The following is a 15,570-nucleotide window of genomic DNA, read 5'->3' as shown; positions in this document are numbered from 1 at the left end:
AGGAGTCGTGGTAGGGGGCTGTGGAGTCCAACGGGGTGGTTGAGGAGTCGTGGTAGGGAGCTGAGGAGTCCAACGGGGTGGTTGAGGAGTCATGGTGGGAGGCTGAGGAAGAAGGCCTTTGGCTTTGGAGCGACATTCATCGTCAATATGCCCAACTCTCTGGCAATGCTGACAAAATCTATTCTTTTTGGGAAGGGAGTGCCAGGCGGGTTTACTACTAGAGGGGTTAGGAGTAGGAGAGGGCTTTCCGGAGCTAGGTTGATCTTTTGGAATCCCGGAGAGAAGAGCCCCCTCTGAAGCAGGAATGCTATGTTTTTGGTGGACCTGAGAGTAAAGACGAGCATAACGCAAAAGTTGACATTCAAACTCATAAAAAGTAGGAAGAGAAGGTTGAGAAATGATTTGTTGCATAAAACTGAAATACTTGGGCGGAAGTTTATTTAAAAAGAAAGTAACTTGGTCATCCTCGGATTTGGGAGGACCAGTTGTGGCAAATTCAGCAACTAACCGCCGGTAATCGGCTAGTTTAACCTTGAGATCATCGTCAGCAAGAATCTGGAATTGTTGGAGATCATGGTCAAGATTGATACGACGAGTACGATCTCGAGCTGCATAGCGGTCAGTGAGATGTGCCCATCGCTCAGAGGCAAGATCAAAATGCTGTAATTGAGAGTGAAATTCAGGTAAAAGACCTTGCATAATTTCAACAATGGCAGTGGCATTACGATGTCGCCACGAACGAACTACCTGAGGAGGATAAACATGAGGATCAGGTGGCGATTCGGTACCTTGAACGAGTTCCCATAGGTCTTGAGAATCAAGCACATGGCGCATAAGATTGGACCATGTGGTATAATTAGACCCGTTAAAACGAGTCATATCAGTGAAAGCATGTTTGGCTGTTGCAGAGACAAGGTGAGGGGAAGAAATAGAATGATAGGGAGAAGCAACCGGAGGAGGCAGAAGAGAATTGGGAATAGTAGCAGAGTGAGAAGAAGGGAGAGGTGGCATCACCGGAGGAATAAAGGAATTTGAAAAAGGTCCTGAGGGGGAGGGATGAATATGAGAGGCGGGATAAGACATGAGAGGTGAAAAAGAGGCAGCGGGAGAGATAGAGGGAAATAAACTATAGGAATCCAGTGGCATGGGAGAAGGAGGAGGATGAGAAACCACTGGAGGAAAGATGGCAGCGGAAGAGATGAGAGGGAAGGGAGGGAGGGAGGGAGGGATGTGAACCGAAAGCAAACTCATTGTCAGACGCATTTCTTCCTTCTCGTCTGCGAGTGTTCACATGCATGTATGGATCTGTGTCCTCGTGATTACTTGTTCCTATGCCTTGCATAACAGAAGGAGTTGCACTAAGGGAATAGGGCATCATACCTTGCACTGATTCTTGTGGAATAGACACTGTCGAATAATCCAATGTTCTCATGCCGGCCTGTCCTCTTTCGTCAGGGGATACTTGTTCTTCGTTGGCACCGAACTTGAGATGTTGCTCAGCTTCTTCTGAGTTGAATAGAGGTCCTTGTTGACGTATTGGAGAGAACCGTGGAGAGGTAGAGGCACGAGGTGTGCGGGTACCTGCTTCAAGTTCCTTCCATTTCTGGAATTCAGCAAATTCTTTAAAGAGTTTGGAGAGGTATTCATCACCTTCAATCCTAGCAGACTCTCTCTCGACATATGTCGAAGGTGATGGTTGAATAGAGGTTGATTCAAGCTGAGATCGCTTCGGAGAAGAGGGAGAAGACATCTTCAGGTGATGATTTATCTTCCAAGCTTTCCAGATCAAGGCTCAGGTGTCGATTGGCACACCTGGCTCTGATACCATATAAAGAAAATACTTGGAGACAAATAAAACAATACTGAAGACAATCAATGGCTGAAGAAGATATATATATCACAAACGGAACTTAGTACAAGTGAAGAGAAGCTCTGAAACAAACTTCAGTCCTGACAACTGTAGTGGACTTCTGCACTAGCTCCACAAGTTGGAACTGAACCAAATCTGAGACAACAAACTGATGAAGGGGTTGCTGCAGATTTGGAATAGAAAGAACGGAATCTGGAGCGAAAGTTGGAGGTAATCTGATGCAGAAAGAAGAGCAGAACTGAAGCAGAAAGGAAGGCTGTTCTGGAGCAGAAAAGTGGGCAGATCTGGAGCTGAAAAAGGGGACAGATCTGGAGCAGAAAGGAGGACAGATCTGAGCAGAAAGGAGGGGCAGATCTGGGGCAGAAAAGAGGGCAGCAGAGGAGGCAGCCAGGAGGCAGAAGTTGAGGCAGCAGAGGAGGCAGCCAGGAGGCAGAAGTGGCTCAGGGTGTGCAGGAACCTCTGGAGCTGGAGAAGAGATGATGTATAAATACCTAGCCCCCCCCCCCTTTAAATAGGAAGGGGCAGAAAAAGTCGGTCAACCTGCAGGTTGACCGACCTGGTCAGAGTTGACCGACCAGGTCAATCTGGTCGGCCAGATCTGGTCAGACCAGAAAAACATTTTTTTAAATAATTTTTTATTTTTGTTTCTCCTCTGCACCGGGGCTTTTGACATTTCTTTGGTTGTGGTTTTTGCCTCCGATGCGAGGTTTCTATGACAGGATTTGGAGAGGCACCAGTGGTGTTTGTACTTGTTTATCTGGTCCTGGAGAATTGGAGATTGCCTGGCTTAACACATTGCCTCCCACTAAGTAGCAAGAAGGGGGGGGGGAGGCTCCCACAAAGGATATGGCACTTAGAAGCGGTTGGAAAAATGATGAACTTTCTGATCTAAATATCTTAGAAGCTGAAAGCTTGATCCAAGAATCTCCTCAATGAGCTCTATTCTGTCCCCGCAAGCATTCCTCAAAACTCTTTGTAGAACAAAAGTTATAAACAGTTCTTCACTAGCAGCCTGTAGCCGAAAAATGAGCATAACTTCACATGGATAGCTCCAATTATCCCCAAACTTTGATAGAAATGCTGTTCTATGATAGGCTAAGGTGCCCAATTCCAACCTCAAACTTCACACAAAGCTTAGCCTTGAGTCAAGAACACTCAACCAAAACAACTTGCCAAAAGCCTTGTGGATTTTGAGAACCAATACTCACATTCTCATACTCATACTAGCAATATTCATCTCAACTTCAACAGTTTACTCAAGTGCTCTCCATTTCTGCAACTCCTTTTCTTGTTCCAACCATTCATCAAGTCTATTTGTAGAGGATTCACCTTGTAACTTTGCTTCCATCAACTGTTCAAACATCTCTTATATCTTTAACATATTAGAGCTCATTTGCTCTTTCAACTCATCTAGCTGTTGTTGTGTAGCCTTTTTTGGAGCCATGCTTAGCTCAAATGCAAACCACAAATCCTTCAACAAGCTTTGAAAAATCTGGATCTCAACAAGGCTCTGATACCCAAAGGAAACAAACAAACAGAAAATCTCCAACTTTTTCACATTCAAACACCTTGCTTGCTTTTTCATCAGAAAAAAGAGTGAAAGGGCTGTTTTTTCATCCACTAAGATCCAAGGAAAGAGAGAGAGATCAGCAGCAGTAGGAGGCAGAATGAGCAGCGGCAGGAGGCGGAATCAACAGCAATAGGAGGCAGGATTTCCGAGGCAGCAGCTCCACAAATCAGCAGTAACAGCTCCACGAATCAGCAGCACATGGAGAGGCTAAGTGACACATCCCAGCACTCCTGAAACCCCTGATCTGCAAAATAACCACACACAACATCAGAACTGAGCAGGCTGCTCACCACCCAACTGTGACATCTACGGGATGTGATCCCGAATCAGAAGATGTCCCCCCGAGCCACGAGCTGAGCTACTGGCACGAACTCCCAATCAGATCCCAACCAGCCTGGTGTCCCATACCACCAGGTGGCGCTGTGAAGCCCTGGATCTGCCACTGGGCCTTGGGCTACGCTAAGATGCAGGCGCGCGTCCGCGACACAATCCAGGATCAGACCTAGCACCTGGGAACGAGACTTGCTCCCAACTGCACACTGAGAACTGAACCCCCTGGACCCCTTTTATAGACTCGGGCCCCGAGCGCCAAAAATAGCGAAGACCTATAAATAGTTCGTACCCTTGCCACTCAACCCGAGAATCAAGCCTGCCTAGCTCTAAGCCTCCCCAGGCTAACCTGAGCTAGTTCTGTGTACCTAGTACACGTCAGATACCGATCCGTGCACATGACATACTCCCCCTCCTCTAAGAACTCACTCCTGAGTTTGCTAAGAAATCGGGAAATGTTCTTTGGAGGTTTTGTAATGTCTCCCATGTTGCATCCTCCTCAACACGATCCTTCCACTTAATCTTGTATTCCGTGATAGTACGATTTCGAATCTGTCTTTCACGGAATTCAAGAATAGATTCAGGTTCGTGAGGAATAAAAGTTAAATCTGTAACTTCTATAATCTCATGAGGAGAAACAATTTGATCATCTGCACCCAATACTTCTTTCAGTCTACTGACATGAAAGACTGGATGTACTTTAACATCAGGAGGCAATTCTAGTCGATATGCAACTGGTCCAATTCTTTTAATGACCTTGAATGGGCCACAATATCTGGGGGATAATTTCAGAACCAAACCAGTACTTAGGCTCTTGGATTCCTTAGGAATTCTCAAATATACCATCGTTCCTTCAGAGAACTCTCTAGGTGAACGATGTCTATTAGCATAAAATCTGTCCCGATCTTGGGCACTTCTAATAGATTCCTTGGCAAACTGCAACATTTCCTGCATGTCTTGCAAGAAGTTCTTAGCAGCATCATTTTGAATCCCTTTTAATCCTACCATAACTGGTGACTTAGGTTGAAACCCGTACATAAGCATAAAAGGACTATAACCTGTACTAGAATGCTTTGCACTGTTGTAAGCAAATTCAATCATGGGTAGATAATCTTCCCACGAAGACTGTCTCTTAGATACATATGCCCGAAGCATGTCTTCAACCAACTGGTTGACCTTCTCTGTACTGCCATCGGATTGTGCATGATCCGAGGAACTCATACTTAGAGTAGTTTCCAACTTCTCAAATACAAGTGTCCAAAAGTTACTTGTAAACTTTGAGTCCCTGTCACTGACTATGTCAGATGGCAAACCATACAGCTTGAACAAGTGGTCCACAAACTCGTGAGCCAACTGAACAGCTGAAATAGTTGTTCTTGTAGGTAAGAATCTAGCCATTTTTGTCAAACGGTCAACTATGACCCAAATAGAGTCATGACCCTTGCGCGTTCGGGGTAAACCAGTAATAAAATCCATGGAAATACTGTCCCACTTATTACCTGGAATCTGTAAAGGCTGTAATAAGCCCGCGCTCCTAAGGCGTTCAGCCTTAGTAACTTGACAAACTCGGCAACCTACCACATAGTTCTCGACAAATGCACGCATCTTAGGCCAATAAAAGGTATGCTTCACAAGAGACAGAGTCCTATGTATACCTGGATGTCCCGCACTAGGAGCATCATGACACTCCCAGAGAATCTTGGATTTTAGGTCCAGAACATCAGGCACACAAATCTTTTCATTCCGGAACAGCAAGCCGTTCCTAATCATCCATCCTAATCATCCACTGACCTCCCGCCGCCTGTATCCTAGGTGGCACAATCCCTGAGTCCTGGTCAACCATGGAGCTCCCATCCTGGACTTTCTGCCAATAAGAACTGAAATGACTATCAGTTGCGTATAGCCCTCTCAAGGATTGAAATAGGTCTGAGGATATTTCCGTAAATGACAAAGCATTTACAAACTTAACTCGACTTAAGGCATCCGCCACACTATTCAACGAACCCTTACGATAACGTATTTCGAAATCAAAATCCTGCATTAGCTCTGCCCATCTAGCTTTCCTTCCTCTCAATTCTGATCCATCACACACATACTTGATTGACTGGTGATCAGTCAATACAAGGAACTTTGAACCATACAAGTAGTGTCTCCAAACCTTGAGAGCATACACTACCGCATAAAGTTCCTTCTCGAGTGTGGGCCAACGATACTGAGTGTCGTCTAGTTTCTTACTCTCAAAAGCTACAGGTCTGCCCTCTTGGAATAGAGCTGCCCCAATCGCATAATCACTCGCATCGGCCTCTAAAACCTAAGGCCGGGTAGGATCGGGTAATGCAAGAACGGGTGCTTCCTTGATAGATAACTTCAAGGTTTCAAAAGCCTTGTTCATTGCATCATTCCAAGGGATCGGTTGAGTAGACCTGCGTCCACGACCTTTCAATATGTTGGTCAAGGGTACCGTGATTTGTGAATAATCACGGACTGACTTCCGAAGAAATACCGTAAATCCTAGGAAAGAACGAAGTTGTTTCACAGTCTGAGGGATAGGCCATTCTAAAACCTTCTGGATACGATCCAGATCAATGCTAATACCTTCAGAAGAAATCTTGTGTCCTAAGTAAATGATCTCCTTCATAAAGAAGTCACATTTACTCATCTTGGCATAAAGCTTATGCTGTCTTAGAACAAATAAGACAACCCGGAGGTGTCCTATATGATCCTCAAGCGTTTTACTATATACCAAGATATCATCTAAGAACACGACAACAAATTTGCCCAGATAATCTCTGAACAAATCGTTCATCATCTGCTGAAAAGTAGCAGGAGCATTGGTCAAACCAAAGGGTAATACGAGGAACTCGTAATGACCATACCTAGTCCGGAATGCGGTCCTATCTATGTGTTTAGCATAGATACGGATTTGGTGATAACCCGTACGCAAATCAATCTTAGTGAAATACTTCGCTCCAGCCAAACGGTCTATCAAATCATCAGAACGAGGTAAAGGATAGCGGTTCTTAATTGTAACTTTATTTAGTCGTTTATAATCTATACACATCCTCCAGGAAGAATCCTTCTTCTTTCTTAAGAGGACAGGTGCACCCCAAGGAGATTTACTTGGGCGGATATAGCCCATATTCAGGTAATCCTGAAGCTGGATAGCTAACTCATCCTCCTCTACCTGGCTCATCCTATACGGTGGTACACTGATAGGTTGAGCCCCTGGGACTAAGTCTATGCGATGATCTACTGCCCTTTCTGGAGGTAAACCTTCCGGCAGTTGAGCTGGAAATACGTCTTTAAAATTATCTAACAACGTTCTCAATTCTCGGTGTTCAAACACACTTAATTCATTTTTGTTAATTACCGAAACAATAAATGAAGAAAGTGGAATCAAAACACACTGATAGACATCATAATGAGAAGTGGTCAATATATTCCGAAGCTGCATCGCAGATACAATAGGCCCCTGAGAAGGGGTAATCTTATCACACTGAATACAAAATTGGGTGCCTTTGTCTTCAAAAGAAAGCGTATGCTCCGTCCATCCAATCTGGATATTGTGGGTTTTAAACCACTCTATCCCGATCAGCAAGTCTACATGCTCTAAATGCATAACATAACATGTGAGAGCTCCCGTGTAGGCTTGAATCCGGATGGGAAGCGCTTCAACCTTGCGATCCCAAAACTACTTCCCGGCTGGAAGCTGCACCTCGTAGGTGTGGTCGCTAGGTACTGTGGACAGCCCCATCTTCTGCACAAATTTGTAATTAACAAAATTGTGAGAGCTGCCCGGATCAAAGAGAATGTGAACCTGTTGGTCCCTAACTTCTCCATAAACTCGGAAAAGATCATGGGAACCAAACAACGAAGTATTAAAGGTACAATTACAAGAAAGGGGGCAGGTAATGACATTTACTGAAATACCTGTCATCGTAACCTGGTTGGCTCCCTTGGCTGCGGTACGCGGACTTGCCTGGAGCTTCGGTCCTAGCACCAATCTCTGGTTCTTCCGGTTAGGACACTCATTCTTCGTGTGGCCCCGCTCCTCGCAATAAAAACACCGGCCCTCTTTCTTGAGCCGGAGAGTGCGAAGGAAACGGGCCTTACCATTCTTCGCAGGAGTTAAGCTTTTCCTGGAGGCGTTGTCCGTAGACTTCGTCTCCCCAATACCAGTTGCATGCTGAAAGAACTTGCGTTTGTTCTTTCCGCTGGTCTCGGTAACTGTGGTTGCCTTGGTTCCGGCGATGGTATCATCATATATGCGCGCATATGTCATGGCCTCCTGCAATGTTGTGCACTTGTTATTTTTAATCTGTAACTTATAGGAGTCTGGCAAACCATCCACGAAAAAACCTAACAAGGTTACAGGATCCATTTTGGTGGCCCTGGTTTGCAGATCCCTAAATCTCTGAAGATAGACTTCAAAAGTTAAGTTCAATTTTGACATATCGAGGGCTTTGAGCTTGCCGACGATATCGTAGTCATCTTCCTTCTTCAGGAACTCCTTCCTGAAGATACCCTCAAATTCTGTCCAAGTGTCAGGCTTAGGCTGGAGTTCTTTCCACCAAAGCAAGGCTTTACCTGACATAAACCCTGCTGCTAGCTGAATCTTTTTCTCGTCTGGATAGGGGTGAAATTGGAAGTGTACTTGCCACTTGTGCAACCAAGTGTCAACCACCTCCTTTGTTCTTGATTTCTGGTCACCTGGAAAGGGATCCGGAGTGATATTCGGGCCTAGCACGGAGGCCATGGCATCCACATGCGTGAGTGCCTGAACCGTGCTAGCCAGAAGAGTCAAAGTAGCTTGTATCCCTTGGAGTTGCTGTGTCAACCCCGATTGATTAGCGTTGACCTGCTCAAATTTACCATCTAGAGCAGTCGTGAACTCACTGAAGGCTTTCTTAGTGATCAGGTCGTCATAGAGACCCTGATCATCCTCCCCCACTGGAGTGTAGTCTAATTCCTGCTCCCCCATAGTGAACTCGGGATTCGGAGCATCAGACATGGCTGAATACTGATTCGATTACAAACGGAGAGAAATAAATAACTGAAACGGAGCACGGAGGGAGATGGAGTAGAAGAAAACCGTCCCAGATAAATCTGACAGAAAGGATGCTGAAATCTGGAAGACCACGAGCCCTAGTGCCTCCCCGAATCTGCAACCGGATGCGCAGTCAACGATAGAGGCTGTACGGACTGCTGACGTGGCCTGTACGGCTGCTGACGCAGTCCGTACGGTGGCTGCAGGTGTAGGCGCAGCTGCTGTACGGAGCAGCAGCAGGTACAGAAGCAGTCGGTACAGTCCGTACAGGCTGTACGGCTGTCGCTGCAGCTGTACGGGCTGGTACGGAACTTTGGGAGCTGTGCAGGGCTGACGCAAGCAAGGCGGATGCAGGGAAACTGCTCGAACGAGGCGCTGCTGAAGGGCGAGGCGGCTGGCACAGATCTCGAGGTAAGATCTCGAATCTGGGGCTGCTTGTGGGTTGCCTAGCACCCAGCCCCCACCTATATAGGGTGCAGGGCGGCCTAATTTGGAAGCTAGGCTTCCAAAGAAGGCTGAGCCCCTCCAGCTTTGGAGGGGTGCTTTTGCGAAAAAAGCACCTGAGCCCCTCCAACTTTGGAGGGGTGCTTTTTTCGCAAAAAAGCACCTTCCTCCTGCCCTTCCTCCTGCGCAGGCTGCACGCAGCCCTAGGCGCAGGCCCTAGGCGCAGGCTGTCCACAGCCTGTTGATACCAACTGACACATCCCAGCACTCCTGAAACCCCTGATCTGCAAAATAACCACACACAACATCAGAACTGAGCAGGCTGCTCACCACCCAACCGTGACATCTACGGGATGTGATCCCGAATCAGAAGATGTCCCCCCGAGCCACGAGCTGAGCTACTGGCACGAACTCCCAATCAGATCCCAACCAGCCTGGTGTCCCATACCACCAGGTGGCGCTGTGAAGCCCTGGATCTGCCACTGGGCCTTGGGCTACGCTAAGATGCAGGCGCGCGTCCGCGACACAATCCAGGATCAGACCTAGCACCTGGGAACGAGACTTGCTCCCAACTGCACACTGAGAACTAAACCCCCTGGGCCCCTTTTATAGACTCGGGCCCCGAGCGCCAAAAATAGCGAAGACCTATAAATAGTTCGTACCCTTGCCACTCAACCCGAGAATCAAGCCTGCCTAGCTCTAAGCCTCCCCAGGCTAACCTGAGCTAGTTCTGTGTACCTAGTACACGTCAGATACCGATCCGTGCACATGACACTAAGGGAAGAGAGGGAAGGGCTGCCCTTTGGGAGAAGATAGCTTCCATTTCCGGGCTACCTCACTCCTAAGGTTTGCCCAAGGAAGGGAAAGCTACAAAGGGCACATGGCTCTGATACCACATGAAGGAACTGGAAGGAGGAGGAAAGGAGACAATGGAGCTAGAAGGAAGGAAGCGTAACTTGAACTGGAAATGAAATGAAATGGAAGGAAAGGCAAGAACCAAAATGAAATCACTTACATGACCAAAAGCTCCACTGAGTTGATTGATGTGACAAGTGAAGGTACAACACTCATATAGAGTGGAGAAACACACTCAAGTACCATATGTATATGGGATAACTCCCAATATGCCACATGGCACTCTCACACAAAGACTCATAAAACTAGTTTCTAATACACACTAGAACACACTCTATGACTATGATTTCTCCAGCAAAAACATCATGCATGTCAAGGAGGGAGCCGTAAGACACAAACCAGTTGACAGGATTCATGAAATACATAGGGTTATGGCCTTTGAAGCAGAACATTCTAAAGGAAGCACATTTATAGCCAATGCTGGCCATCTCTCCATCAGTGCAACCATAAAACGTCATTATTTGCTATCTCTTTCATTATGACCACTGGGTGCATGGAATTCGGAAAATGCAGAATTTCAGGGCAACAAGCATCTTCAAATTTGCAAGACACAGGGGTCCTGATTTTTAATTGTTAATGGATTGTTGTGGTTTCAATACATTTTTTACTTGGGTTCAGAACACTGGTATTACAGCACATGCAGGTGGGCTTTTGAACTTGGAAGGGAGGTCGATTATGCTACAGAATGGTGCCATGTGTCACATGGACATATACCTAGATGAATCCAGGAACATTCCCAAACTCATCCTCTTAAAACACAACATAGTGCAGTTTCAATCTCACAATAGTCACTCATAAGATTGAAAACCATAAACTCCATCACACATAGTAGGGACTAGCTACTATGACATGCTCCTTGTGCAGTCCAGCCCACCTTGGAGCACCTTGTGGAGCAGCAACAGACCTCATCCAAGCCAACCATAAGGGGTCCTCTGCAGCAGCCTGCAGCCTCTGTTACCTCAGCCCTAGATAAGAAAGGCTCCACCCCAATTATCATACTTTCATATCACAAGATGACAAACTGTCTACAGAGACCCAAAATGTACATGGTGTACATCTATTTTTTCCAGTCATGTTTGACATTCGTAAGCTTTATCATAGCTTAGCTTAGAAAGGTGAGGACCATGAGTAAATGCAGGCCCTCAGTATAGATTGAGCGATGCAAGGCCAAGCAACAAATAGTTCAGATTTCATGGATTTCCATGAGGGCGATCTATGTCAAAATTCTTGTAAATTCCTTAACAAACAGGACCTTTTGATGTCACATTATTCTTAGGCCAAACTTGCAGCCTTCCTTGGCCCTGTCTCTTTTTCTGAAAACCTTGACACACCCACAGCTCACTAAAATGATCAATTGATGCACAACGTCACATGCACGTTGATGCCCTGAATGTGGATTAGACTGTAGCCAAACTGCAACAGGGAAGCCCTATTATGGAGTCCCTTGCACAGCTAACAGCGATCAAAAGCTGCTGAATATGTGCATTTTGCAGTCAATCTAAAGAAGACAACCACTTATTTTCAAGTGTTCGAAGAACTATTCTGCTACAAAGTTAGTAAACCATTGAAATTATTCAGAAATCCAGCATAATGCTTAGTAAGAGAGACAGTGGCTTAGGGCTATATCACAGACCATGACATAGGTCCAGTCTATTTCTGTAGATTAGTCTTCAGCAAAAAAAACTCCCCTTAGAAGTATACAGACCCAGAAAAATAAAATTACCTGGTGTAACAAAATTACAGCTCCAGGTTCTACATGTCTTCCAAACTCCGTCTCTGTCATCACCCGTCTATTTATGGTACCTCCAATCGCATCAGAATGATCCTGCAATAGCGAGCCCAGTGGCAAAAGCACATACCAAAAAAGGCCGTAAGGGCAAACTAACTACTGGTCACTCTAACAGAGCATTTCGGTGTTAATGAGACATACAAACTGCTAACAGTTCTTCTGTCACTGGAGAATAGCTAGCGAAGGTCAGTTTAATATAAACCCGAAAACCAACCTTTAGATTCACGAACACGTCTCCACAACCATTGGGTGTGCAGGTTTTAATGACAGCTACAAGCTATATGAAACAAACAAACACAAATAAGAAATTCTTCAGAGAGAAGATAAAAAGAGGCCATCTTTAATGCTCCACAAAATCCATCTACATAAGTAAAAAAGAAAATGACACTTGGAAGTTACCTTGGGTATCCGGTTATCAGTCCTAGATGTCTTTATCGCGCTTATACTGGATACTGAAAAAGAAGCCTGCCCTATACAGAACGAGAGACTTGTCTTTAATCTCAATGCACTCAGAGACACCTATTTCCTGAGCCAGGTCCACATTCATGACACGCATTAAGTAAGGTTACCCATCCAGGGGGCGAGATACAACAGTACACTGGTAAATTTGATCTACCTTCTTAACGTAGTCCATGGCTTTTAGCCAAGGCCCGCACCGTAAGTCAGCATCGTCTGGGACGGCTCCTCTTGGTTCAGCTCCATTTCGAGGTGCTGACTGCTCTCCTCTATCACTGTTCATTACCAGAGAGTGACGAGCTGTTTTAGCTAAAGCCCTCTGAATTGCTACTGCAGGACCAGGAATCTGATAAGGTAGGTCTTTCTGCAACGACATAGGCCGAGCGTTATGAGACTCGGGACCTTCACGTTCCTCTTCGTTGTTCAGGTCTGGGGGGGAAACTTCGGCGTGTGGAAGCGAACTTGTGCCCTCATTTCCGTGAGAAACGCGCTGTGAAAGTGGCAACTGAGCCCTTTTCATGAAATCCCTGCCAGACGGCTGTTCCGGGCGGATTTGAGAGGGTTGCTCAAGACGTTGTGTACCGTCCATTCGAGAAGAAGCACCTGCGAACCCTGGGAATCGATTCGAGCTTGGCTCAATTCGATGAAGAGCGACCTGGCTCTGCTGGAAAAGATCAGCTGCTCGTTCAGATGGACGACGTCCTGATGTAGAGGGTGTCTCTATATCGTCCCTTGCCTCCTGGACATCACGAAGCTCTCCGAGCGTACTTAATTCCCTGCGAGCTGCTTTACTTGAGCAGAAACTAGTCATCCCGTCGATTTTCCGCTTCCTCACGGCGTCAAGATCAAACTCGTCGAGCGCTTCAAAGGCCTCTGGTAAGTCGGCTTCCAGATGGCGAGATGCAAGCTGCGACGGTCGAGGCTTTTGAAAGCGTCTGAGAACGCCCGATGCTAGTTCGTGCTGCGGTATCGCAAGGGGGAAGCGATTTGCCACAGGTATGGGGCGGCGTGGCTGAGAGCCCGCTGAGGGAAATTGCAAGGCCTCTTAGCACTCCAAGGATGTCGGAGTCGTCGATATCGAGCTCATCTTCCCAGGAAGACATCTCCGACCAAGTTTCAAGCTTGACTCACGAACCGCAAACGGTCGAACGAAGGGCGATCTCAAGTTGTTTTTTTCAGAATCGGTGTCTTCTGGTAGCCAAAAGTGCTTCACTTGTTAGCTTCTGGTCCTTCTCCGATCCTGCTCTTCTCGGGTTCGATCGAGATGAATGCGGTTCTGCCCTCAAATCCCCTCAGATTTTTGTGTTTGCTCCCGAATGCTCGATCAACGTCCTCCATTTCTGCTACTGATGCGAGCTCATAGATCCGTTTCTCGATTCTGCGAAGTTTCTTACATGTTTGCAATATGTGTCGCAAACATGTCCTTTGAGAACATGGGCTTTTTCCGCAAAGAGTGGGCCCATCGTCGCCCGGACATGAAGCTCTGATTGGAGCTGAGGGACCAAGAGGATTTCAACCATTATCGTTGGGTAGCCAAGCTTGGCTGCCCATGAAAAGGGCTTGGAGAGGGCAAGATGTGGACTCCACATCAGATTATTTGGTCTGCCCTCAAGTCATTGAGAGCCCTGAGAGCCCAGAACCCAGCATGGCGAAGCTGGCCCACATTTTCTTTGCTGCACAAATGCCTCTTGGAGCATTCCAAAGGCCATTGTTTGCATATCAATACACTCACAAGGCATGACGCTACAAGAGTCTATTGGTTCAAATGATTTAGAAGATCTACTAGACCTTAAAGCCCATGCTCTTCATGGATGTTAAGGGTCCCGATGACAAAGAAGATACCAAGGAGGTGAACAAGAATCCAATAGAAGAAGATGACACCTTAACACACGAACTCCCACCTGACCACAACACTTGGTACTAGGCGATCACGTCCTTCCAGGTGTTTGAAGACATCTCCGATGTCATTAGGTGGCAGGGAAAGCTGCAAAGTTTCCAACTCAAGAGGAAGGATTTAATGAAGTCTCCACCCTCACCAAAATCCTACAAAAAGCCTCCACAAATGGTGCAGCTCCAACCCTCAGGAGACACACGGTGGCTACATCATCCTGAATATTGGCAAGGTGCCAATTATAGACAACAAAGCGGGGGTCCAACCTAATGGAGGCTCCCATTTTTTAAGCACGAGGTGTTTTGGAGGACGTACTGCTTTGGCGGGGCATGACCAACAAGTCAACCCTGTTTACATGCCTGTTCAAAGATGCTAGATCTGGAATGACTTATCTTACCTGAAGGCCTTGGATCCTAAAATTGTCTACAACCTCCCCATGTTTTCCAAAGGTGGCTACCTCCTATACTCTGGTCACATAGATGGAGGAGTTCAATACCACTTTTGCTGTAGTGCTTGAGCTAGCCATCTCGTGGCAACCATGCACTTTTTCCAGTTGCTGATCATTTTGCTACTATGGTCCATCCCTAAAAATGAGCACACAAAGGAATAAAAACTTTAATGCCTCCATTTAAAAATAGTCTTTGACCTCAACACCAGCCCTCAATTCCCCCAAGTTATGCACTATACTTACGTATCAAAATTCTTCATGGTCACCAATTCCAGACCCTCGAAAACATGTATGACACACACTTTTGGCTGCCTCTTAATCCGTTTTTCCACAGCTTCCAAGGACTCTTCGACCACCACAAGATAATGAACAATGCCCTCAAGTCTAACATTATGCACCGCTTCCAATCCAGAGATGGATCATGTATAGGAAGAGGGGCATGTGCCACATGGTTTAAAATGATATGGTTTGTAAGATAGTGTGGAGAATAGGGAGAGGATGAAAGGAAAATAATAGAAATCCACCTTGGAGGCATATGGACCCAAATGCCTTGATAAGAAAGAGAGAGAGAGGTCAGAAAGAATAGAGTTGGTGCTCCCTTCAAAAGGTGAAATGTATAAAAGGCAAAAGGTTTGACTTTGGTCTTCATTGTTGTATGCACATATATGGGAATACAAGCTCTCTTTCTCTTCCATGAGTTGTCTTGAGTGTTCTCTTGTTGCCTGTCACAGTGCCTTTGTGATTGCCACTCCCTCCCTCTTCCTCTCGTGGAGTCACACCGTAACAATCTAGAAGCTGCTTGCATGAACA

At 46.2% G+C, this 15,570-nt stretch overlaps 1 protein-coding gene across 1 annotated transcript in view; it reads right to left on the bottom strand.

Moving 5' to 3' along the window:
• Window positions 1–13,884, bottom strand: part of LOC147900427 (uncharacterized) — a 30,400-nt gene extending 16,516 nt beyond the window's left edge. The window contains exons 1-5 of the mRNA XM_087376645.1: window positions 13,816–13,884; window positions 12,582–13,433; window positions 12,365–12,484; window positions 12,168–12,242; window positions 11,900–12,001 (exon numbers count right to left, since the gene is read on the bottom strand). Coding sequence (XP_087232771.1) covers window positions 11,900–12,001; window positions 12,168–12,242; window positions 12,365–12,484; window positions 12,582–13,433; window positions 13,816–13,884 — 1,218 coding nt within the window. The remainder of the gene's footprint in view (window positions 1–11,899; window positions 12,002–12,167; window positions 12,243–12,364; window positions 12,485–12,581; window positions 13,434–13,815) is intronic.
• Between the last annotated feature and the right edge of the window lie 1,686 nt (window positions 13,885–15,570).

The sequence above is a fragment of the Dipteris shenzhenensis genome, chromosome 7 (assembly GCF_047967505.1).
Source record: "Dipteris shenzhenensis isolate YYH24624 ecotype China chromosome 7, Dip_SZ_1.0, whole genome shotgun sequence".
NCBI lineage: Eukaryota > Viridiplantae > Streptophyta > Polypodiopsida > Gleicheniales > Dipteridaceae > Dipteris > Dipteris shenzhenensis.
The sequence above is the reverse complement of the archived record's forward strand: the minus strand, read 5'-3'. Positions and strand labels throughout refer to the sequence as shown.